The 24,523-nt window shown below is 35.4% G+C and overlaps 2 protein-coding genes across 2 annotated transcripts; one reads left to right on the top strand and one right to left on the bottom strand.

The window, feature by feature from the left end:
- Positions 1-829: 829 nt before the first annotated feature.
- Positions 830-1,621, top strand: LOC149152127 (cytosolic sulfotransferase 12-like). The gene is made up of 2 exons (XM_089443380.1): positions 830-918; positions 1,033-1,621. Exons 1-2 carry the CDS (start codon positions 830-832, stop codon positions 1,619-1,621), a joined length of 678 nt encoding a protein of 225 aa, XP_089299506.1.
- Positions 1,622-10,065: 8,444 nt separating this feature from the next.
- On the bottom strand, positions 10,066-12,874 carry LOC149152126 (cytosolic sulfotransferase 12-like). Its single transcript, XM_089443379.1, has 2 exons — positions 12,173-12,874; positions 10,066-10,071 (listed from the first exon to the last, which is right to left on the bottom strand). The coding sequence occupies exons 1-2, from the start codon at positions 12,872-12,874 to the stop codon at positions 10,066-10,068; spliced, it is 708 nt and encodes a 235-aa protein (XP_089299505.1).
- Between the last annotated feature and the right edge of the window lie 11,649 nt (positions 12,875-24,523).

Genomic DNA, 24,523 nt, shown 5'->3' with positions numbered 1-24,523 from the left:
ATTTGCAGAGCCATTGATATAGAAAAATTATTAAAAAAATAGATATAAATTAAATTAAATATAGGAAAGGAAACTTGGAAGTGGGCATGCAAGGTTTGCATGTAGCCCACATATTGCCTCTCCACACTCTAGGACATGCGTGTAGCCCACGTACTACCTCTCCACACTCTACGACTTGTCTCAACCTCGTATCGAGACGTGGGAAATGAGAGATGGTGCTAGTGTTGTCGTGGAGAATAATAGCGATCTTGAATTTGGCCACTAAGGTTCACGTGCCGCTACCCCTACTTATTGGCAAGTGCTATTTCATGGATTATAGCATCATTAATGCACCAGATTGCCGTCGCCCGGAGAGCCCATCACATACATGAATCCATGGATGCACATTGCCTATCTCTCATACATACCATCGACTCATCGCGATTTTCCGGGGACTACACCGCACATGCTCCTGCCTGGCTCACTGTGCAGACTTGCTCCAGTCTGACGATATTAATGTTATTTATATCATTAGTCGACTTGAATTCGAATTCAAATTTGAATTTAACCGCCCACTTCGAATTCAAATTTGAATTTAACCGCCCACCATACAGCGCTAAAGCCTCCCCTTTTTTTCAGTGAAAAGCCTCCCTTTTACGTGAATCTAAAGCTCCATTGCTCGTAGTGGAGTCGTTTTCCAGTTGTCAACAGCGGCAGCAGCAAGAGGACGGCGAGATCATGGCAACGGTAGTAAAAAGCCTCCCCCTTACGTGAATCTAAAGCTCCATTGTTCGTAGTGGAGTCATTTTCCAGTTGTCAACAGCGGTAGTAGCAAGAGGAGGGTGAGATCATGGCGGCCGTAGAAGAAGAATCGACTATGGAATTGAAAAATTCCTCATCGACTGACCTCATTACGTCCTGCGGGATGAGGACCCAGAGGTGTGAAGGGTTTTGGATATAGGCCAACACAATACCAACAGTGACGGTCACGCAAAGGGAATTCCAATTTTGGATATAGGCCAACACAATACCAACAGTGACGGTCACGCAAAGGGAATTCCAACGGCAGCAGGACGACATTTTCTTGGCTTCATTACCAAAAACGGTGACAACATGGTGTAAAGCATTGCTTCACACCATCGTCCAATTTTGGACAGAAGACACGAATTTCGGGGCTTCTGTGGAAGACCGAAGTCCCCATTCTTTGGTACCCACCATGGAAGCTTACCTCTTCGATTCTACTGCTGAGCATCAACAGTACGATGTTTCCATTTTTTCCAAGTTTCCATCGCCGCGTGTGCTGCACACCCATTTGCCATTGAGTTTGCTGCCTCCTCCTGTCAGGTCTTCTGCTTGTAAGATTGTTTACATTGCTCGCAACCCCAGGGATGTCTCCGTTTCCCGTTGGAAATTCTTCAATAAACTCCATGAAGACGAGTTCTCTTATTCAAATGGAGATTTGAGCAAGGAAGCTATGTTTGATGGGTTTTGCTCTGGATTTTTCCATGGCGGCCCGTTTGCGGCAAGCGTCCTGAGTTATTGGCGTGAAAGCAGACGGGATCCAAATAAGGTGATGTTTGTTACTTACGAGGACCTGCAAGCCGATTGCGTGGGTTGCGTTAAAAATATTTATATAAATTGATTATTATCAAAATATTTATGATTCAAGCAATGTTCTTAAATGGTATATTAGCTAGTTTACATTGAGTATAGCATGAAACTTTTTTTTTTTTTAAATGTAATGTATTATAATAAATAAGATACATTATGGAAATTTGGTATCCCTAAGTTAGTTAAGTGGTTAGTGAATTACTTTAAATGGTTAACTGTTTTGAATTTTATATGGCCAGTATTGTGAAATGTATTATGTATATATACAAACAATTTTAATAGTTGAAAGGGTAATGATATTTTTTATTCATATTTATATAGGTATTATTTTATTTTTATTTTGAATTGTAAAATAAATTCTATAAGTAAATGGGTTATATACAAACAATTTTAATAGTTGAAAGGGTAATGATATTTTTTATTCATATTTATATAGGTATTATTTTATTTTTATTTTGAATTGTAAAATAAATTCTATAAGTAAATGGGTTATTTTGGAAATATTTTAAGAAAATGTATTTAAAAATAAATTTTTATTTTAAAAAAATTACATTATCTATATAAAAATATTTATCATATAAATCGATTATTATCAAAATATTTATGATTCAAGCAATGTTCTTAAATGGTATATTAGCTAGTTTACATTGAGTATCACATGAAACATTTTTTATTTTTTATAAAAAAATGTAATGTATTATAATAAATAAGATACATATGGAAATTTGGTATCCCTAAGTTAGTTAAGTGGTTAGTGAATTACTTTAAATGGTTAAATGTTTTGAATTTTATATGGTTTCTATCTCCAAAACAAATGCATTTCAAGCTAATGAAATGTTACATGGTGCTAATTATTATTCTAAAAATGTTTATCCAAATGAATTTTAATTTTTATTCATATCTTTTTCCTTTTTTTCTTTTTCCTACTTTTTTAACACCCCATATAATAGGTTTTACAATGCACATTTAAATTTATTTTGAATGAGACTTCTTTTTCTTATTATTGGCTTGATTTATTTCTAAACTCTATCATAGGGAAACATAGGCAAAGTCTTCTACCCTATAAGTTGGAGAACCACATTGACCTCTATCAAGGAGGTGCTCTTCCAAATGTGTCATTTCATAAACTACCATGATTCTCATCTCACATGATATTCATCTAGCATTTGAGATTGAGATGGATTCTTATAAACATGCCATATGGGTGGTATTAATTAAATGTTCAAGATCCATCACCAACATATGTATATATTGGTTTAAGTAGTGAACATTCACTACAATATTTACTCAAGCAATAAACTATTGTTCACAATGATAATAAGCACCTTGAAATTCCACAAACATAGAATAGCATTATGATGAATGTCACGTGAAGTCAATCACTTATTTGTTAGTATAAATTAAACATCATGATTAATTACCAAAAGGAAAGCACACATAATGACATTGATCTCCTATCATGGTGACTATCAATTGAATTGATGATGGTTTTGCAATTTAACACTATGGTTTAAATGTTTTCAAATAAGCTTAATTGTGTCTATACTTTATATGCATATACAAATTCTATGGAATTTTATGATAACAACAAAACATGAATAACTATAAGACAACCTAGAAAAAAAAACATTTTGTTAAAGTTGAATTCTGTTTGTGCTACTTCAAGATTTCACATATTACCACTATTGCATGAGGAACACCATTCTCAAAAATATCAAACATGGTCAATGGGGTCTAGCATGGGTGGTTAAAGTAGTGTGTGATTTTCCTTTGTATCTAAGTTTGATTACCTATGAAGTACATGCTTGTTTCTCATGGCTAATTTGCCTCCACAAGGAACCACTTCATATGGATGGAGATCAATGCACTTTCTGGTAAATTTGGAAAAATATATCATCCCTAGCCATGATCAATTAGATTTTTTTTCTCATTTACAAGTTATATGTTAAATTTACATTCTTGGTGAATAAATTTCAAACAAATAAAATATTAGGAAACTTTGGGGTGGAGAAGAATACCATACTATAAATATATTTCTTATTTTCATAGATGACACAAATGCTAACCACATTTTTCAAATATTGTTTTCTCTGAATAACATTTAATTCAGTAATTTAAAAATTGTGAAAATTTCTTGGAGTTTTATTAATGAGAAAAACGTGGGAATTAATTTTAATATATTTATTGGATGTTTTTTGACCATTAATAGGGATAATGACTATCTTATCTTAGTTGTGGATCACTTCAATGAAATTATCATGATGATACCATATAAAAAAAGTACTTTTAGTCCATTATGTATAAAAATATACTTTTAATGCATTACGTCAAATACTTATTCTATGATAAGGTGTGGATGTATTTTTGTTTACCATTAATAACTGTAACATGATTATGAGAGTAGATGACACAACTAGATTTCACCAACATTGTTGTCATTAAATAACACCAATAAGAAGAAGTGTATCACATGTGAGAAATACCATTACACCAAATACTAATAATAAAAAATATAAGAAAGAAAAAAAAATGGTTTGAAGAACTTGCTCCACAAGTAGGAATGACTTAAAAGTCTTAAAAACATGGACAAATCCATGTTCAAAACGGTATTTAAATGTGTAATTATATTTTATTTTTACTAATAGAAGGATGATACGAGTTAAGGGGAACACCCTATCGATTTAGATGAAAGAGGGATACTAAATCCGTAACTTGTACTCCAAATTGATTCAATGGGTAGTGAGGATTTATTACACTAATTAAAATACTAAACATGGCAATGATCTATTTGAGGTCTTATGTAATAAAAATCTATTTATAAGAAATATCAAATGATTAAAAATAAATATTATTGTTGAAAATATGAATCGATATACAAAATATCTAATCATAAACTTACTTTTATACATCACTCTCCTAATAGATCCTTGCCTCTAAATCTTGAGGGAAAAAGAGCAGCTCATGCTATATGGGGTCCTTTTCCTACCTTTTTCAAATTTTGTTTGTGTATGACCAATTGCACTTAACTTTAATGGATAAGAGGTTTTAAGATGACCATCAGTAACGAGGACAAATAACTCAGTATCCTATTATATTGAAGATGCTTAATATGGTGATAAGAGTAAATATTGCTCAATGCACATACTAGGAATCATATGATTAGTAATTCCATCCCACATAAATGCAAAATATAGTTGTAACAAAGAAGATAAATTTTCTTATAGAGAATGTTCAAGTTGAAAAAGCTCAAACAATCCGATTCATGGCTTTCCTCAATGATTTCTACTTGCATTTCCGCTCACAAATAGTCATGAAAAGTGTGGATTTAGATTGTGATATGAAATATATATATAATATACACAATTATAATCCCCTTATTCTTGTTGCCAAAGATTTTTATTAACTATATCTATAAGGTCATCAGAATTATTGTTTCATAGTTAGCATCAACACAACAAATGGAGTGTTATCACCAAAAAATTGATCATCTAGCCCAGTTTCCGTATATGCGCACATCTTCCGTATATGCCCAGTTTCCGTATATGCGCACATCTTCCGTATATGCCCAGTTTCCGTATATGCACACATCTTCCGTATATGCCCAGTTTCCGTATATGCGCAGTTTTTGTATATGCACACATCTTCCGTATATGCCCAGTTTCCGTATATGCACAGTTTCCGTATATGCGCACATCTTCCGTATTTGCCCAGTTTCCGTATATGCGCACATCTTCCGTATATGCCCAGTTTCCGTATATGCGCAGTTTTTGTATATGCGCACAGTTTCCGTATATACCCAGTTTCCGTATATGCACAGTTTCTGTATATGCGCACATCTTCCGTATATGCCCAGTTTCCGTATATGCACACATCTTCCGTATATGCCCAGTTTCCGTATATGCGCACATCTTCCGTATATGCCCAGTTTCCGTATCTGCACACATCTTCCGTATATGCCCAGTTTCCGTATATGCACACATCTTCCGTATATGCCCAGTTTCTGTATATGCGCAGTTTTTGTATATGCGCACATCTTCCGTATATGCCCAGTTTCCGTATATGCACAGTTTCCGTATATGCGCACATCTTCCATATATGCCCAGTTTCCGTATATGCGCACATCTTCCGTATATACCCAGTTTCCGTATATGCACACATCTTCCGTATATGCCCAGCTGCCGTATATGCGCACATCTTCCGTATATGCCCAGTTTCCGTATATGCACAGTTTCCGTATATGCGCACATCTTCTGTATATGCCCAGTCTCCGTATATGCGCACATCTTCCGTATATGCCCAGTTTCCGTATATGCGCACATCTTCCGTATATGCCCAGTTTCCGTATATGCACAGTTTCCGTATATGCGCACATCTTCCGTATATGCGCACATCTTCCGTATATGCACACATCTTGCGTATATGCACAGTTTCCGTATATGCACACATCTTCCGTATATGCCCAGTTTCCGTATATGCGCACATCTTCCGTATATGCCCAGTTTCCGTATATGCACAGTTTCCGTATATGCGCACATCTTCCGTATATGCCCAGTTTCCGTATATGCGCACATCTTCCGTATATGCCCAATTTCCGTATATGCGCACATCTTCCGTATATGGCCAGTTTCCATATATGCACAGTTTCCGTATATGCGCACATCTTCCATATATGCGCACATCTTCCGTATATGCACACATCTTGCGTATTTGCACAGTTTTTGTATATGCGCACATCTTCCGTATATGCCCAGTTTCCGTATATGCACACATCTTCCGTATATGCCCAGTTTCTGTATATGCACACATCTTCCGTATATGCCCAGTTTCCGTATATACACACATCTTCCGTATATGCCCAGTTTCCGTATATGCGCACATCTTCCATATATGCCCAGTTTCCGTATATGCGCACATCTTCCGTATATGCCCAGTTTCCGTATATGCGCACATCTTCCGTATATGCCCAGTTTCCGTATATGCGCACATCTTCCGTATATGCACACATCTTCCGTATATGCCCAGTTTCCGTATATGCACAGTTTCCGTATATGCGCACATCTTCCGTATATGCCCAGTTTCCGTATATGCGCACATCTTCCGTATATGCCCAGTTTCCGTATATGCGCACATCTTCCGTATATGCCCAGTTTCCGTATATGCACACATCTTCTGTATATGCCCAGTTTCCGTATATGCGCAGTTTTTTTATATGCACACATCTTCCGTATATGCCCAGTTTCCGTATATGCACAGTTTCCGTATATGCGCACATCTTCCGTATTTGCCCAGTTTTCGTATATGCGCACATCTTCCGTATATGCCCAGTTTCCGTATATGTACAGTTTCCGTATATGCGCAGATCTTCCGTATATGCGCACATCTTTCGTATATGCCCAGTTTCCGTATATGCGCACATCTTCCGTATATGCCCAGTGTCCGTATATGCACACATCTTCCGTATATGCCCAGTTTCCGTATAGGCCTTTGAGCGGAATATGGGTGCCATGAATAGGTTTTATGCAATGGAAATGGGTTTGGATGCCTAAACATGATTAAGTGGGTAAAAAAGGGTCTTGACCCATAATTGAACCATGTGAAGCTCCAGTATTATGAATATACCCTACACATAATGACACAAGATGTCACTAAGGGGTCTTTGCCCTAAGAGTTGGATATGGGTGGCACTAAGATGTTTCATGCATTATGGTTGGGTATTGATGCTTTGAACATATATTTGGTATAGAAAAAAACTCACAACCTTGATATTAGTCAAGGGAGGGAAATAACAACCTCATTCCATAAATAACCACTACATGAGGGCCGAGATGGTTTGTGGGTCCTTATCATCATCAAACATTGAAAACAATTATCTTCAAATGTTATTGAAGCTTGTCATGATCAAGAGCCTTGAACAAATACTCAAATGAACAAACATGAACTTTGTAGGATTTCTTTGGCCTCTTAGTAGGATACATGTACCATGGGTTTGTTTGGGCATCTGAAATGCGGGTCAAGGAATAAACATGGTGAAGGGGTAAACAATGAAATGAATACCTAATTGAACCTTCTCAAACATAAGCACCATGAACGACACCAATAAGCAATGACAAATGCCCTCTCTAAGGGGTTTTGCACATGTAAGTTGAATATTGGTGGAATTATTTTGTCTTAGGTTCATGCCATAGTTGAGGGAGGGAAAGAAGAGACTCTAGCCCTAAATTTTCTTCTCATGCTAAAGGGTGAATCCATAAATATATGAACAACTTTTTAGTGAAATGTGGGAATGAAAAATTGATGTTTCACATTTTTTTTTTTTAAATTGAAACCTTCAAACTCATATATTTGAATGAATAAGTAATCCTTGATATTTAAATAAAAACAATTGAAAACATATTTTTTATTCTTTTTTTGAAGTGAACAAATTAAAGACAGATTTTTGTTCCCAAAATTGCATTTCACCTTTTACCTAAAATGTAAAACCGATAACACTCCTCTTTTGAATAAGAAAACATCTATAGAGTGCACACACATATTTTTAAATGTTTTAGTTGTGTAGTTTTAGAGATATCTTTTTGTCTTTGGGGGACTTGACTATTTGATAAATTTATATGTATAAGTTTTAGAATGATAAAAATGAGAAAATGAGAAAGTTTTGTCATTGGATAGAGAATTCAATGATGAATATATATGCACCAAGTCCACTAATTTCCATGGAAGAGATGAAATAAATTCACCCATTGAAAAAGATGAAGTTCCATGAAAACTCACAAAAATGGCGAAGGATTATTAATTTTGAAGCCCTTTATTGATGTCTAAGTCTCAATCACATTTTTTAAAATTCCTTAAAAGCTCTCAATTGTGGTATTTTAAAACCCTTGATCAAGGTATTTTTCAAATATATAATTGTTTTTAGTTTAAAAGACTTCATTGATGTTTTAAGCCCTCGATCAAGGTTTCAAAACTTGGTTGAGGGTTAGAAACTTGATTGAGGGTCCACATAGGAGATTTCCATGTGCATGGCTTGCCAAAAAGTGGGACCAATATTTATATGTTCACAGTCAAGTGCCATGGAAATCCTCAAACATGCAGATTAGATCTTTGCTGGTTATCATTTGCTTCCAAGGGTGATGTACGGAAACTGGGCATATACGGAAGATGTGCGCATATAAGGAAGATGTGCGCATATACGGAAACTGGGCTAGATGATCAATTTTTTGGTGATAACACTCCATTTGTTGTGTTGATGCTAACTATGAAACAATAATTCTGATGACCTTATAGATATAGTTAATAAAAATATTTGGCAACAAGAATAAGGGGATTATAATTGTGTATATTATATATATATTTCATACCACAATCTAAATCCACACTTTTCATGACTATTTGTGAGCGGAAATGCAAGTAGAAATCATTAAGGAAAGCCATGAATCAGATTGTTTGAGCTTTTTCAACTTGAACATTCTCTATAAGAAAATTTATCTTCTTTGTTACAACTATATTTTGCATTTATGTGGGATGGAATTACTAATCATATGATTCCTAGTATGTGCATTGAGCAATATTTACTCTTATCACCATATTAAGCATCTTCAATATAATAGGATACTGAGTTATTTGTCCTCGTTACTGATGGTCATCTTAAAACCTCTTATCCATTGAAGTTAAGTGCAATTGGTCATACACAAACAAAATTTGAAAAAGGTAGGAAAAGGACCCCATATAGCATGAGCTGCTCTTTTTCCCTCAAGATTTAGAGGCAAGGATCTATTAGGAGAGTGATGTATAAAAGTAAGTTAATGATTAGATATTTTGTATATCGATTCATATTTTCAACAATAATATTTATTTTTAATCATTTGATATTTCTTATAAATAGATTTTTATTACATCAGACCTCAAATAGATCATTGCCATGTTTAGTATTTTAATTAGTGTAATAAATCCTCACTACCCATTGAATCAATTTGGAGTACAAGTTACGAATTTAGTATCCCTCTTTCATCTAAATCGATAGGGTGTTCCCCTTAACTCGTATCATCCTTCTATTAGTAAAAATAAAATATAATTACACATTTAAATACCGTTTTGAACATGGATTTGTCCACGTTTTTAAGACTTTTAAGTCATTCCTACTTGTGGAGCAAGTTCTTCAAACCATTTTTTTTTCTTTCTTATATTTTTTATTATTAGTATTTGGTGTAATGGTATTTCTCACATGTGATACACTTCTTCTTATTGGTGTTATTTAATGACAACAATGTTGGTGAAATCTAGTTGTGTCATCTACTCTCATAATCATGTTACAGTTATTAATGGTAAACAAAAATACATCCACACCTTATCATAGAATAAGTATTTGACGTAATGCATTAAAAGTATATTTTTATACATAATGGACTAAAAGTATTTTTTTTATATGGTATCATCATGATAATTTCATTGAAGTGATCCACAACTAAGATAAGATAGTCATTATCCCTATTAATGGTCAACAAACATCCAATAAATATATTAAAATTAATTCCCACGGTTTTCTCATTAATAAAACTCCAAGAAATTTTCACAATTTTTAAATTATTGAATTAAATGTTATTCAGAGAAAACAATATTTGAAAAATGTGGTTACCATTTGTGTCATCTATGAAAATAAGAAATATATTTATAGTATGGTATTCTTCTCCACCCCAAAGTTTCCTAATATTTTATTTGTTTGAAATTTATTCACCAAGAATGTAAATTTAACATATAACTTGTAAATGAGAAAAAAAATCTAATTGATCATGGCTAGGGATGATATATTTTTCCAAATTTACCAGAAAGTGCATTGATCTCCATCCATATGAAGTGGTTCCTTGTGGAGGCAAATTAGCCATGAGAAACAAGCATGTACTTCATAGGTAATCAAACTTAGATACAAAGGAAAATCACACACTACTTTAACCACCCATGCTAGACCCCATTGACCATGTTTGATATTTTTGAGAATGGTGTTCCTCATGCAATAGTGGTAATATGTGAAATCTTGAAGTAGCACAAACAAAATTCAACTTTAACAAAATGTTTTTTTTTTCTAGGTTGTCTTATAGTTATTCATGTTTTGTTGTTATCATAAAATTCCATAGAATTTGCATATGCATATAAAGTATAGACACAATTAAGCTTATTTGAAAACATTTAAACCATAGTGTTAAATTGCAAAACCATCATCAATTCAATTGATAGTCACCATGATAGGAGATCAGTGTCATTATTTGTGCTTTCCTTTTGGTAATTAATCATGATGTTTAATTTATACTAACAAATAAGTGATTAACTTCACGTAACATTCATCATAATGCTATTCTATGTTTGTGGAATTTCAAGGTGCTTATTATCATTGTGAACAATAGTTTATTTCTTGAGTAAATATTGTAGTGAATGTTCACTACTTAAACCAATATATACATATGTTGGTGATGGATCTTGAACATTTAATTAATACCACCCATATGGCATGTTTATAAGAATCCATCTCAATCTCAAATGCTAGATGAATATCATGTGAGATGAGAATCATGGTAGTCTTATGAAATGACACATTTGGAAGAGCACCTCCTTGATAGAGGTCAATGTGGTTCTCCAACTTATAGGGTAGAAGACTTTGCCTATGTTTCCCTATGATAGAGTTTAGAAATAAATCAAGCCAATAATAAGAAAAAGAAGTCTCATTCAAAATAAATTTAAATGTGCATTGTAAAACCTATTATATGGGGTGTTAAAAAAGTAGGAAAAAGAAAAAAAGGAAAAAGATATGAATAAAAATTAAAATTCATTTGGATAAACATTTTTAGAATAATAATTAGCACCATGTAACATTTCATTAGCTTGAAATGCATTTGTTTTGGAGATAAAAACCATATAAAATTCAAAACAGTTAACCATTTAAAGTAATTCACTAACCACTTAACTAACTTAGGGATACCAAATTTCCATATGTATCTTATTTATTATAATACATTACATTTTTTTATAAAAAAATAAAAAATGTTTCATGTGATACTCAATGTAAACTAGCTAATATACCATTTAAGAACATTGCTCGAATCATAAATATTTTGATAATAATCGATTTATATGATAAATATTTTTATATAGATAATGTAATTTTTTTAAAATAAAAATTTATTTTTAAATACATTTTCTTAAAATATTTCCAAAATAACCCATTTACTTATAGAATTTATTTTACAATTCAAAATAAAAATAAAATAATACCTATATAAATATGAATAAAAAATATCATTACCCTTTCAACTATTAAAATTGTTTGTATATATACATAATACATTTCACAATACTGGCCATATAAAATTCAAAACAGTTAACCATTTAAAGTAATTCACTAACCACTTAACTAACTTAGGGATACCAAATTTCCATATGTATCTTATTTATTATAATACATTACATTAAAAAAAAAAAAAAAAAGTTTCATGCTATACTCAATGTAAACTAGCTAATATACCATTTAAGAACAATGCTTGAATCATAAATATTTTGATAATAATCGATTTATATAAATATTTTTAACACAACCCACGCAATCGGCTTGTAGGTTCTCGTAAGTAACAAACATCACCTTATTTGGATCCTTTCTGCTTTCACGCCAATAACTCAGGACGCTTGCCGCAAATGGGCCGCCATGGAAAAATCCAGAGCAAAACCCATCAAACAGAGCTTCCTTGCTCAAATCTCCATTTGAATAAGAGAACTCATCTTCATGGAGTTTATTGAAGAATTTCCAATGGGAAACGGAGACATCCCTGGGGTTGCGAGCAATGTAAACAATCTTACAAGCAGAAGACCTGACAGGAGGAGGCAGCAAACTGAATGGCAAATGGGTGTGCAGCACACGCGGCGATGGAAACTTGGAAAAAATGGAAACATCGTACTGTTGATGCTCAACAGTAGAATCGAAGAGGTAAGCTTCCATGGTGGGTACCAAAGAATGGGGATTTCGGTCTTCCACAGAAGCCCCGAAATTCGTGTCTTCTTTGCAAAATTGGACGATGGTGTGAAGCAATGCTTTACACCATGTTGTCCCCGTTTTTGGTAATGAAGCCAAGAAAATGTCGTCCTGCAGCGGTTGGAATTCCCTTTGCATGACCTTCACTGCTGGTATTGTGTTGGCCTGTATCCAAAACCCTTCACACTTCTGGGTCCTCATCCCGCAGGACGCAATGAGGTCAGTCGATGACGAATTTTTCAATTCCATAGTCGATTCTTCTTCTACCGCTGCCATGATCTCGCCCTCCTCTTGCTACTACCGCTGTTGACAACTGGAAAATGACTCCACTACGAGCAATGGAGCTTTAGATTCACGTAAGGGGAAGGCTTTTTACTACCGCTGCCATGATCTCGCCCTCCTCTTGCTGCTGCCGCTGTTGACAACTGGAAAATGACTCCACTACGAGCAATGGAGCTTTAGATTCACGTAAAAGGGAGGCTTTTCACTGAAAAAAAGGGGGAGGCTTTAGCGCTGTATAGTGGGCGGTTAAATTCAAATTTGAATTCGAAGTGGGCGGTTAAATTCAAATTTGAATTCGAATTCAAATCGACTAATGATATAAATAACATTAATATCGTCAGACTGGAGCAAGTCTGCACAGTGAGCCAGGCAGGAGCATGTGCGGTGTAGTCGCCGGAAAATCGCGATGAGTCGATGGTATGTATGAGGTAGGCAATGTGCATCCATGCATGCGATGGGCTCTCCGGGTGACGGCAATCTGATCCATTAATGATGCTATAGTCCATGAAATAGCACTTGCCTGGTGCATTAATGATGCTATAGTCCATGAAATAGCACTTGCCTTAACAGTTACCCGTACAACCCACCTTCCTTCATAGAAGCTACAACTTTGACCTTGACTGATGGTGCACCAGATTAGATATAAACCAGTTCTATAGCCATTTGAGCACGCTGTAAATACACCTTTTTGACCTGATATGTGGAACCCCAACTTCACAATGAAAGTCACTTTTTCCCTTTTCAGAATGGCTTTTGAAGACGTTTCACACAGGCAGCTAGGGAGGATAAAAAAGCTACGATTGCTCGGATTGATGGTCTGGGCTGGCTGCTACAACTTGATGGGATCAATGGCTTTTAGGTTGAGCGTCTGCTTGCTCACTTTTACTTGATTTTCATTACTGCCAGGCTGGGAGAATTACCCCTCGTTGGTCCAAGAAAGAAATGGAACGCAGGGGTGAAAGGTTCATGGTGATAGTGCCTACGCTACTGCTATTCTCGGCTTTAGCGATAGTAAGGGCTAGACTTCGTTGGGTGAAGAGGCAATAAGTAAAGGGTGAAAGTAGTAATCAAGTCAAAGGTAAGGAACGAAGTAGCTTGTCCGCATTGGGCAAGGTCCTCGCTGGTGCTTTTAAGAGAAGGGTAATGTGGCTTGGGCATAAGTCTCTGGGACCTGTTTTTATTGACTTTCTTGCGTTCTTGACCAACAAATAAATGGATCTATCTGGGCTACAACAACCTCTTCCTTGTCCTTTCTCACCCATATTCCGCTACCTGTCTCTGTGAATATCCCACATCATAGCTAATCTTTTGTTTCGGTCTCTACGAATATCCCACATCATAGCTAGCAAAATCCAGATATCCCACATCATAGCTAATCTTTCGTTACCGGTCTCTACGAATATCCCACATCATAGCTAGAAAAATCCAGCAACAACGATGTAGCAAAATCCAGCAACAACAATATCCCACATCATAGCTAGCAAAATCCAGCAACAACGATGTAGCAAAATCCAGCAACAACAAAAGCCAGCAAAAAAGTATGAGGTACCTTTCAATTTCTCACCCATCTTCTGCTATTAGTCTCTGTGAATATCCCATATTCACAGTCTCTGTGAATATCCCACATCATAGCTAGCATCAGTCTCTGTGAATATCCCACATCATAGCTAGCATCTCGGTCTCTGCACATCATAGCTAGTAAAATCCAGCAACAACAAAAGCCAACTAGTAAAATCCAGCAACAACAAAAGCCAACAAAATAAGTATGAGATACCTTTCAATGAAGGACAAGGACCACACTTGAAGAACTACTAACTGGTATCACAGACACATGGGCAGTACATGGAGTAGCCATGTGTTATCTGGTCTGGTTGCATGCAGTGTGCGTGTCGCCTAACATATATATTACTAAGAAACTAAATAACCCAAACATTTAATTGAAATTAATCCAAACATTTAATTGAAATGAGTTAATGCCAAAATTAGTTTTACAATTGAAAATGCGAAGGAAACAGTAACATATATATTACTAAGAAACTAAATAACCCAAACATTTAATTGAAATGATTTAATGCCAAAATTAGTTTCACAATTGAAAATGCTAAGGAAACATATGAAAATAACATATGGTTATGGCATCCCTGCCTCGAGAAGAGGTCAAATAAGATAGTGAAAAAAACTTGGCTATGTCGCAAGTCTTAAAACTTTAGTTATTGAAAATCTTAAACAACTCAAATTAACATTAAACAGCTCAAATTATTATTAGTGAGCATCATATCGATTACTATAGTCCCTTCCTGGCCTGCGGCGGGGACTAATAAGAAAGAAGATCTTAAAACTTCACCTTTACATTTTAAAAAGGCATTTCAATAAGCATCTATGTTAGACTTCTATATATTTTAAAAAGGCATTTCAATAAGCATCTATGTTAGAATTCTATATATTTTTGAAGTTAATAAGTTTCAACTATTTTATTTGTTTAATGTGTGGAATTTTGATGTGCATATTTATTATAGGTTTGATGTTACGTTTTATATTTTAACATTAGCTTTTAGTATCAATTTTTTATTATCAGTTTTAATATGATGTTGTATTATGAGGTTTAATAATAGTATTGGGTTTTATTTAATAAAATATTAGGTTTTATATTTAGTTTTAATAAACGCTTCATTTTATTTTAGGTTTTAATAAATATAATATTTATTTTAATGTTTTTATTAAAAAAAAAATTGAATTAAATATTGTATTTTTCTTTTACAATAATTGAATTTTATAATGTTTATAATGTTTCTATTTAAGTAATGAATATTAACATTGATTGTTATATAGATGGGATATTTGTAGTTTTTTTGTTTTTTGTTTTTTGTTTTTTGTTTTTGCTTTTTTTTTTTTTTTTTGCATATAAGGGTTTGTGTACAAATGAATTATTTCTCCTATTATAGGATCTTCTCACACCTCTAAGCATCACTTTCTTTCAATTCAGCAACATTTTCCTTCCAGTGAGGATAGTCCAAGGGATGGTGTCCTCCTCAGGAGGAGGGGTGTAACGCCCTGCGGTTCATACCGGGCGTGCGCACCTCCGACTCGCGAATTTGACTAAGTATTGGTCACCATCACACACATGCGCGCGGAGTAATATGACTTACGACGGTTATGTATATGCGATGGATGAGTGTGCGATGAGAATACCCGCACTTAGGGCGAGCCGACGGTGGACAAACCAAGTATGGGGCGCTCATTGTTATGATTGTGAGGTCGGCCAAGGTTGGGCACACAACCATTGTGCGCATATATATTGGTGAGGCTGAGGTACATTTGAGACATCGAACTTCGCTCTTGCTCCAACGCACAAGGAGATGTGCATAGATTGGAGAAGGCGCAGGTCGCATTTCGACAGAGACTTGGATGAGCCCGCCGAGTCGGGCGCTATAGTTGGAAGTCGGTTGTGTGTATGGCGCACACGGGCGCCCACCGCACGGAGGTGTGACTTTGTTGAGTGTTGAGGTTCGGGTGTGGGTTTGTGCATGGGTGTGCCCACCCGCCCAATGACGCAAGGAGTTAACGCTTCATTGTAAACTTGTATTTCGGTGGAGTTTTGGCAAGACTGTCGTGCGCTCTTGCACGGGCGGGCGCCCTCCCGATCATTGTAAAATTCCGCATATATAATAAAAGAGATTGATTATTATCAAACAGAGCAATTCATAAACAAGAAAGCTATTGGTATACAGAACTTACTTCTTTCCTTTCTCGCAGCTTTCTGAAAAAAAAAAAAGTCTGACTCTCTAGTTCTTCTCCTCAGGGAACACGCACGAGTCTTCCACGACCTCTCTCCACGGGTCTTTACTCCAGCGCCTTATAGTTCAACCTCTTTCGGAAACAGAAACTATCCTCAGACGTGCAGAACTGTCCTCAGACAGACGGCCCAGAAGGCTTCGATATTAATAAAAAGCAAGAACAGAATACAAAGCTTATTATAACAGAAGTGTCTCAGAGTTCATTACAAAACACATGCTCTCAATCGAACGATGCCTGAACTCATGAAGACTCCTTCTTAAATAGACCTCAAACGAATCTAAACTTAGCTAAGACATGACATAAGGTAGAAATAATTGAGGGTCCTGTCGGTATCTTTTTCCACCGACGGTGTCTACTCAATCTTTCTTTTGTACAAAAGATTCCTGTCACAACATGTAACCAACATTATTACATTGCTGACAAGAGATTCTTATGCTACGATCTTCTTTTACCAAGGTCCTGTGGGGCTCCTTGTCTCCCATAAATCTTCTTTGGACGATCCGGCAGATGGCTCGTACTCATCGATGAGTTGTCGATGGTATCTATTCATAAGTCAGTTATACTGTTCTTCGATTCCCTCATTTGGATCTTGTGCATCTGTCATTTCTCCTTTTTCTTTTGGCGGTCTTGTCATACTGTGAGATGCTGCAGATGACGATTCTCCTTTTATGATTTTTGTTTTGATTCTGTGAAGTCCTGGTTGTAGTGGCGTATGCATTAACTCCTGTTTTTCCCACTTGTTCAAAAAAGAAAGAGCACTTATTTCAATATCCAAAAAAGAATCTTTAAACGCATTTCGTGCTGCTGGTGACCTTTGTACTGCCAATTCTATCCCATCTAATGATTCCCATTTAAATATCTGGAACATATTAGTGGAACTTTCAATAGAGTGCTGTACCCATAACCTGCAATTTTCGCTCAAACAGTCTCTATGCTGCCATCCTAACTCAAAAATTATTGAAGTGCATATTCTTTTAGAGATCATCAGACTAATGATGTGGATGACATTATTGTTCCAATTTGGAGATATAATTGAGATGGTGATTAAAGCCTTTTGATTAATTGCAAATTTTAAAGCTTTTGGTTGTCCTTGCAGGCTATCCATTTGATTAAGAATTTGAATTTTTTCAGCCAACCTCAAATTTCCAAACTCATGGAACCATTCAGCATGCTGTTTGATTAACTCTTGATTGTTACCAGATTCAAAATTACCAATCGTTTCATGACTGAATGTTTGAGAAAAAGGATTTGGTTCTATGCTGTCTCTCATTCTCAAACTATGAAAATCCCACTGATAAGCATATGTTTTTAAATACTGGAGGGATCTTTGTATGCATTGAGATACTCTGGTCACCTGAATTTTTCTACATTTTCCTTCTTGAAATCTCCAATCTGCAAACTGCTCAAAAATTTCATATTGAGGAAAAGTATCAGTATTTGCATAATTGCCATCTATCCTTTGGAGGAAAGAGGACTCTAGTTCCTCAAATATATCTGGAATTCTTAGAGAAAGCAGATATTTTACCATCTCTTCTTTTATGGGAATTTCTTCTAGATCCAGAATTTTGGCACCTGTAAAAATACTAAGGGCAAAGTCAACACTGCCTATGATCTGATAGTAATTCAAGACTCTGAGTGTCCAGATCATTTCATCTGTGTAGATGCTAGACCATAAGTCAGATAAGCTTCTGAAGAAAAGCTTCACCTTCATATTTGGTAAAGAGAATACTTTAACCAAGTTTTCATCAAGGCCTAGAGATATACCCAGATTTTTTGACTGCCATGCTTGGCATTTTCTAATCCACCAATTCCTTCTTAATCTAAAACCAACCAATTTCTTGATCTCATCTGTGACAAGACTTGCATAATTTTCTAAGATTCGAAATCTATCTACAAAGGTTGCGAAACTATCATCTGCAGGGCCTTTCCCTGGGATCTCAAAAACTGAATATTTACAGGTTATGAACATTTTGCTCATGTCTCTGGTCAGAACGTCTGTCAAGAAATTCGAGTTACCTGGAATCCACTCGACGTCAAAATCAAATTGCTGAAACCAGATTTGCCAGGCTAAAATCCTGCCCTTTGCAAGTTGCCTTGAAATCTTTGCTGTCAGAAAATATTTAAAATTTTTGGAGTCTGTTCTGATTAAAAACCTTACCGGTGTTAGATATACCTCAAACCGCTGAATCCCGTTGAAGATAGCTAATGTTTCCTTTTCAGCTATGAAGTAATTTTTCTGACTTGCTGTAAACTCTCCGGAAGCATATCCACACAGATTTTCTTCAATCTCTCCTTTACTATTTCTTCTTTGTTCTAACAATACAGCTGACCAAAAGTTAAGAGAAGCATCAGTTTGCAAAATTAATAAACCATCACCTGGTGGTTGAAGCTTTGGTAATCGCTGACATTCTTCTTTAAGTTTCTTCACTGCTTCAGTTGCTTCTTCTGACCATCCTCCGTCGCTGTGTCTCCTTATAGCAGCTGTCTTTTCTGAGAGTTTTGGAATGTATTTGTGCAAGTAATTCAGAACTCCAATAAATCTTTGGATTGCCTTTTTGTCCTTCAGTTCATCAGGAAACTGTGTCAATTTTGTTAACACATGGGGCTGCATTTGAATAGAACCATTTGCAACATTTATCCCCAAAAAATCGATATTATCCTGAAATAAGGACATCCTTTTTTCTGACAAAACTATGCCATGCTTTTTAACTTCTTCAAGGAAAATTTCTAAATGTTTTAAATGAGTATTTACATCTGGACTATGGATCAGAATATCATCTATATATGTAACTATAAAATCATATTTAGCAAAAATATAATCCATCCTTCTTTGGAAGAAGGCTGGAGCGTTCTTCAACCCAAATGGAACAACTTTCCACTGATAAAATCCTGCTGGACATATGAAAGCTGTTTTGTGTCTGTCTTCTGGCTGAATCTGTATCTGATAGTAACCTGACTTCATGTCAAATTTACTGAACACCTTACTATGTTGAATCTTCTGCATTATTACTTCTGGTCTTGGAAATGGGTAATTAAAATTCTGAGTAATTGCATTAAGAGGTTTGTAATTGATCACCATACGTGGTTTACCTCTTACTATCTCAGAATGGTTTCTTACTAGAAATGCAGAACAGGCATAATGAGATTCACTAATTTCTATTAACTGCATCTTTAGTAGTTCTTGAATTTGATTCCTCATTTCTTGTTCATCAGAGGGTGTGCAAGGAATCACTTTACCTTTTACTCCATTGTCATGTAAGGTGACTACCTCCTGCATCGGACTTTCAGTTTCCCAAAACTGTTGTGGGTTGTCCGAACAGCTTTTCAGAAGTCTCTGGTAGATATCTTTCTGTTCTGTAGACCAGTTTTCTTCAATGCATGCTAATTGTTTGTTTATCTTTTCTGCTCTAGCTTCATAGATTTGTAGGACCTCTTGCCAATCATTTGAATCTTTAGTCGGCCTTCTAGTTCCTACTTTCTTTTGTCTATTCTCATGCCTAGCTTCAGAGTTTGCTATGCTTAGTCTAGGCACAGATATAGCTTTTTTCTTTAGATTTATTATCAGCTTATCTTGGCTGATAGTGACTGGAAGCACAGAATTTATAAATGGCATGCCTAACATCAGACTTGCTGAAGGGTCATAGTGCTGAATTGCAGAGATTTTTACAATACTCCCTCCAACTTTTAAAGAAATATTGTCTACATAATGTGTGAGCTGGACAGATCCTCCAATTGTTTCTGAAACTAGTATATTTTTTAATGGTTTCCAGAGAGATTTGAACAAAGATGGTCGAGCTAGATTATTTGATACTCCAGTATCTACAAATGCATCTACTGAAATCCATTCATTTCTTACTTGAACTTCTACTGGAATATAAATCAAGCTCTCTGTTTTTACAATCTTTTTCAACAAAGTATTTTGTTCATTTCTTGAAATCTCTGGCAGAGGTATACTAGTTGATGGTGCAATTTTCTTTTCAAATGGACATAAAGAATTAAATTGAGGTAAAGATGATGCAATTTGTTTACCTCTATTTGTCCTCTCTGATACTGCTGTTTCTTCTGATCCTTCTTCAGAAATTGTTTCTGAGTCTGAATCATCTTCTGTCTCACTTGATGACTCAATAGTTGAAGAACTTTCTATATCACTATAGTGCTGTTCACTATAAAAATCATCATCAGAACAATTTGTACAAATATTCATTTTCTGTACAGGTTCTTCATCTTCATTATCTGAAACTTCTGTAAGAATATATACATCAGAAATTTCTTCATCTGATTCTACCACAGACCAATCATCTTGAAATTCTTCAATATCTATACAAGCTTTAAGTTTACTAGATGATTTCTGGGGACATTTTCTGGCAAAATGTCCTTCCTTTTTACAAATGAAACAACAATTGTTGTTTCTTGGAGCTGTTCTCTTTTTCAAATATCTGAATTTTCTGAAAGGTCTCTTTGGGTTCGATACTCTTTTGGGTTTGTATCTACCATACCTTTTATATTTCTTTTTCTTTGATTTAAAAGGCGTCCATGGTAATACAGTCCTGCAGACATCTGAACTCGGGGTGATGTCATGCGCCTTCTTCTGCCAACATAAATATTTGACCTTTTCTGACACTCTAAACAGAAGATCAACCCAATAAACTTGTTCTAAACTTCTCATTTGAACCTCAAGATCTTTCATAATCAGATCTCCTAAGTTTCCTGGTAACTTTGACAAAAAAGAAACTTTTTGAGCAATATCATTAAACAGATTAGCTTTAAAGACTTTAGCCATAAATTCTTTACCAAATTGATCTAAATATTTTAGATCTTTAAGTTCCATGCGGCTAAGGTCAGTCAATAGCTGTTTCTTTTCATCTTTTGGTTCTGGAATGAATTGAGTTTTTAACAGCATTTCAAATGTAGCTAATCCTGCTTCCATGACTGCTATTCTTTCTGCCTCTGATCCTGCCATCCACCAATCAAACACTATTCCTGCCATCCTCTTTTCAGCTAAGATCATGATAGACACATTGTCTAATCTTGTTGTGACCTGCATTTGATATAAGGCTCCTATCCAGATTCTAATAGACTCACCAGGATTGGATGAGTTATCTAGATCTAGAATGTAACCACTAGAATTTGTAGCAAACAGATCTTCTTCAACTCTAGGGTACTTAGCTTCTCTCAGGATGTGAGCTTTATTTTGATTCTTTATTGATGGCATAATAAAAGATGGAAATTTTATTGCAGCTTGTTCTAAAGACATGACTTCCTTTTTTGATTCGAAAGGTTTTTCTGCTTTGAACGTTCTAGAAGAACCACTGGTTAACTTTCCAGTGTCTCTGGAAGTCCCTTCTCCATCACTTGTTTCTGGTACTTCTTCCTCTAAATCCCAATAATTTGGGGCTGTCATATCTACATGAAATTTTGGGATTTTCTTACCTTTCTTCTTCATTTTTCTTTTTCTTCTTTCCTCTTTTTCTCTCTTCTCTTCTTGTTGCTCTTCATACAACAATTTTAAATTTTCATTTATCAGATCTGCTTGTTGTCCTAAATTGTCTAGAACATTTTCAGCATGAGAACACCAAGTAGTCAAGTAATTTCCTACTTGATATACTTGTTCCAAATCATTGGGCTCTTGTGATTCATGTTCTAGGAGAGGTGCACAATCTGCTCTGGTAGCAGGCTATTTTGACATTGAAGAAGAGACACAGAATTTTGTTTTTGGTGGCCATTTTCCTCCTCTAACAAATCTTTTATTTGCATATCTATATTCTTCCATAGGTGGATAATTCTGTACATGGGTTCTAAACATCTTATTTACAGCGAGAAAAGGTTTCTCTTCAGGTATATACAATTGCTTTTCAGACCGGGGTGTGCTTGTGGAAGTAGACGGCTGTTCTTCTGGTATAGATAACTGTCTGTAAAAAGACCTTCTTCCACTTTGGACTGGACTTTCTACTGGTAATACATGTTTCTCTGGCAGAACTATTGGCTTGGGAATCCTAGGGTAAATTGACTGATTTGGAATGATTTTTACCCCTCCGTCTTCGAGAGCCAATCTTTTAATTTTTCTGCTTATATCATCTGAAGCCAAAGACTTATATTGGATATACCAGTGATCGGGTAATGTTTCTTTGTCATAATGTACACCTTCAATCTGTGCATTTCCTATCCCGACAGTCACACAGTCTTTTAACACCGGCTGTTTTAGTTTAGGATGTACTGTATTTGTTAACTGAAAGGAAGTTTGAACAATTACAGACAAGAATTCACTTTCATCTGCCATAGACAGTCCTTGCACTCCTATCAAGGCTTTCCAACAGTCTTTAAGATGTATGTCTGTCAGACTAATAGCATAATCAGGATAAATTGTTCCATGCTGACAACCAGACATCAAATTTCCCAGTATTGTTCCTATTCTGGCATGATCATATTCATTGTGCCTTGAATCAAACAATTCTGCTATGCAGGGAGTATTTAAACCATGTCTAAATAGGGGAGCCAAACCAATCCTTATAGCTCCGAAATGTAAATAATAAAATCTTCCTTCCTTAGCATATTTCCTAAACTTTCTTATTTCATCTTCTGAGAATATATTGAGTCCTATTATCTGCACATGTGGACCCTTAATTCTGATCTTAACTTCGACTTCTTTGAAGTAATATTTTTTAGAAAGCTTAAACATCATAGGAACCGGATAGATCTCTTTAGTATCTAATGCAGGGGGATTCCAGCTTTCTGGATCTTCTACTTGTTCATGTTCATTTATGTCAGACTCAACAGATCTATTTTCTACTTCAGATATGGATCTTTTATCAATGGTAGAAAAAGTTCTTAAAAATTTGGCCATCTTGGAAAGGTATAATTCTATTCCAGAAATTGACTGATAAAGCTTTTATTTACTCAGCACAATGTAAAACAAAGATGCCTTTCAAATGCTCCTGGCTCTTCTCAGGTTCTGTCTATAGAATTATACAGGGTCGTTACAGGGCTCTGATACCAAATTTGGGGTGACCGTTCAAACAGAGCAATTCATAAACAAGAAAGCGAGAAAGGAAAGAAGTAAGTTCTGTATACCAATAGCTTTCTTGTTTATGAATTGCTCTGTTTGAACGGTCACCCCAAATTTGGTATCAGAGCCCTGTAACGACCCTGTATAATTCTATAGACAGAACCTGAGAAGAGCCAGGAGCATTTGAAAGGCATCTTTGTTTTACATTGTGCTGAGTAAATAAAAGCTTTATCAGTCAATTTCTGGAATAGAATTATACCTTTCCAAGATGGCCAAATTTTTAAGAACTTTTTCTACCATTGATAAAAGATCCATATCTGAAGTAGAAAATAGATCTGTTGAGTCTGATATAAATGAACATGAACAAGTAGAAGATCCAGAAAGCTGGAATCCCCCTGCATTAGATACTAAAGAGATCTATCCGGTTCCTATGATGTTTAAGCTTTCTAAAAAATATTACTTCAAAGAAGTCGAAGTTAAGATCAGAATTAAGGGTCCACATGTGCAGATAATAGGACTCAATATATTCTCAGAAGATGAAATAAGAAAGTTTAGGAAATATGCTAAGGAAGGAAGATTTTATTATTTACATTTCGGAGCTATAAGGATTGGTTTGGCTCCCCTATTTAGACATGGTTTAAATACTCCCTGCATAGCAGAATTGTTTGATTCAAGGCACAATGAATATGATCATGCCAGAATAGGAACAATACTGGGAAATTTGATGTCTGGTTGTCAGCATGGAACAATTTATCCTGATTATGCTATTAGTCTGACAGACATACATCTTAAAGACTGTTGGAAAGCCTTGATAGGAGTGCAAGGACTGTCTATGGCAGATGAAA

This window comes from Pinus tabuliformis, chromosome 9, assembly GCF_031772625.1.
Source record: "Pinus tabuliformis cultivar Carrire ecotype Pingquan chromosome 9, CPIR1, whole genome shotgun sequence".
Lineage (NCBI taxonomy): Eukaryota > Viridiplantae > Streptophyta > Pinopsida > Pinales > Pinaceae > Pinus > Pinus tabuliformis.
Note: the sequence above shows the minus strand (reverse complement) of the source record. Positions and strands in the feature narration are given on the sequence as shown.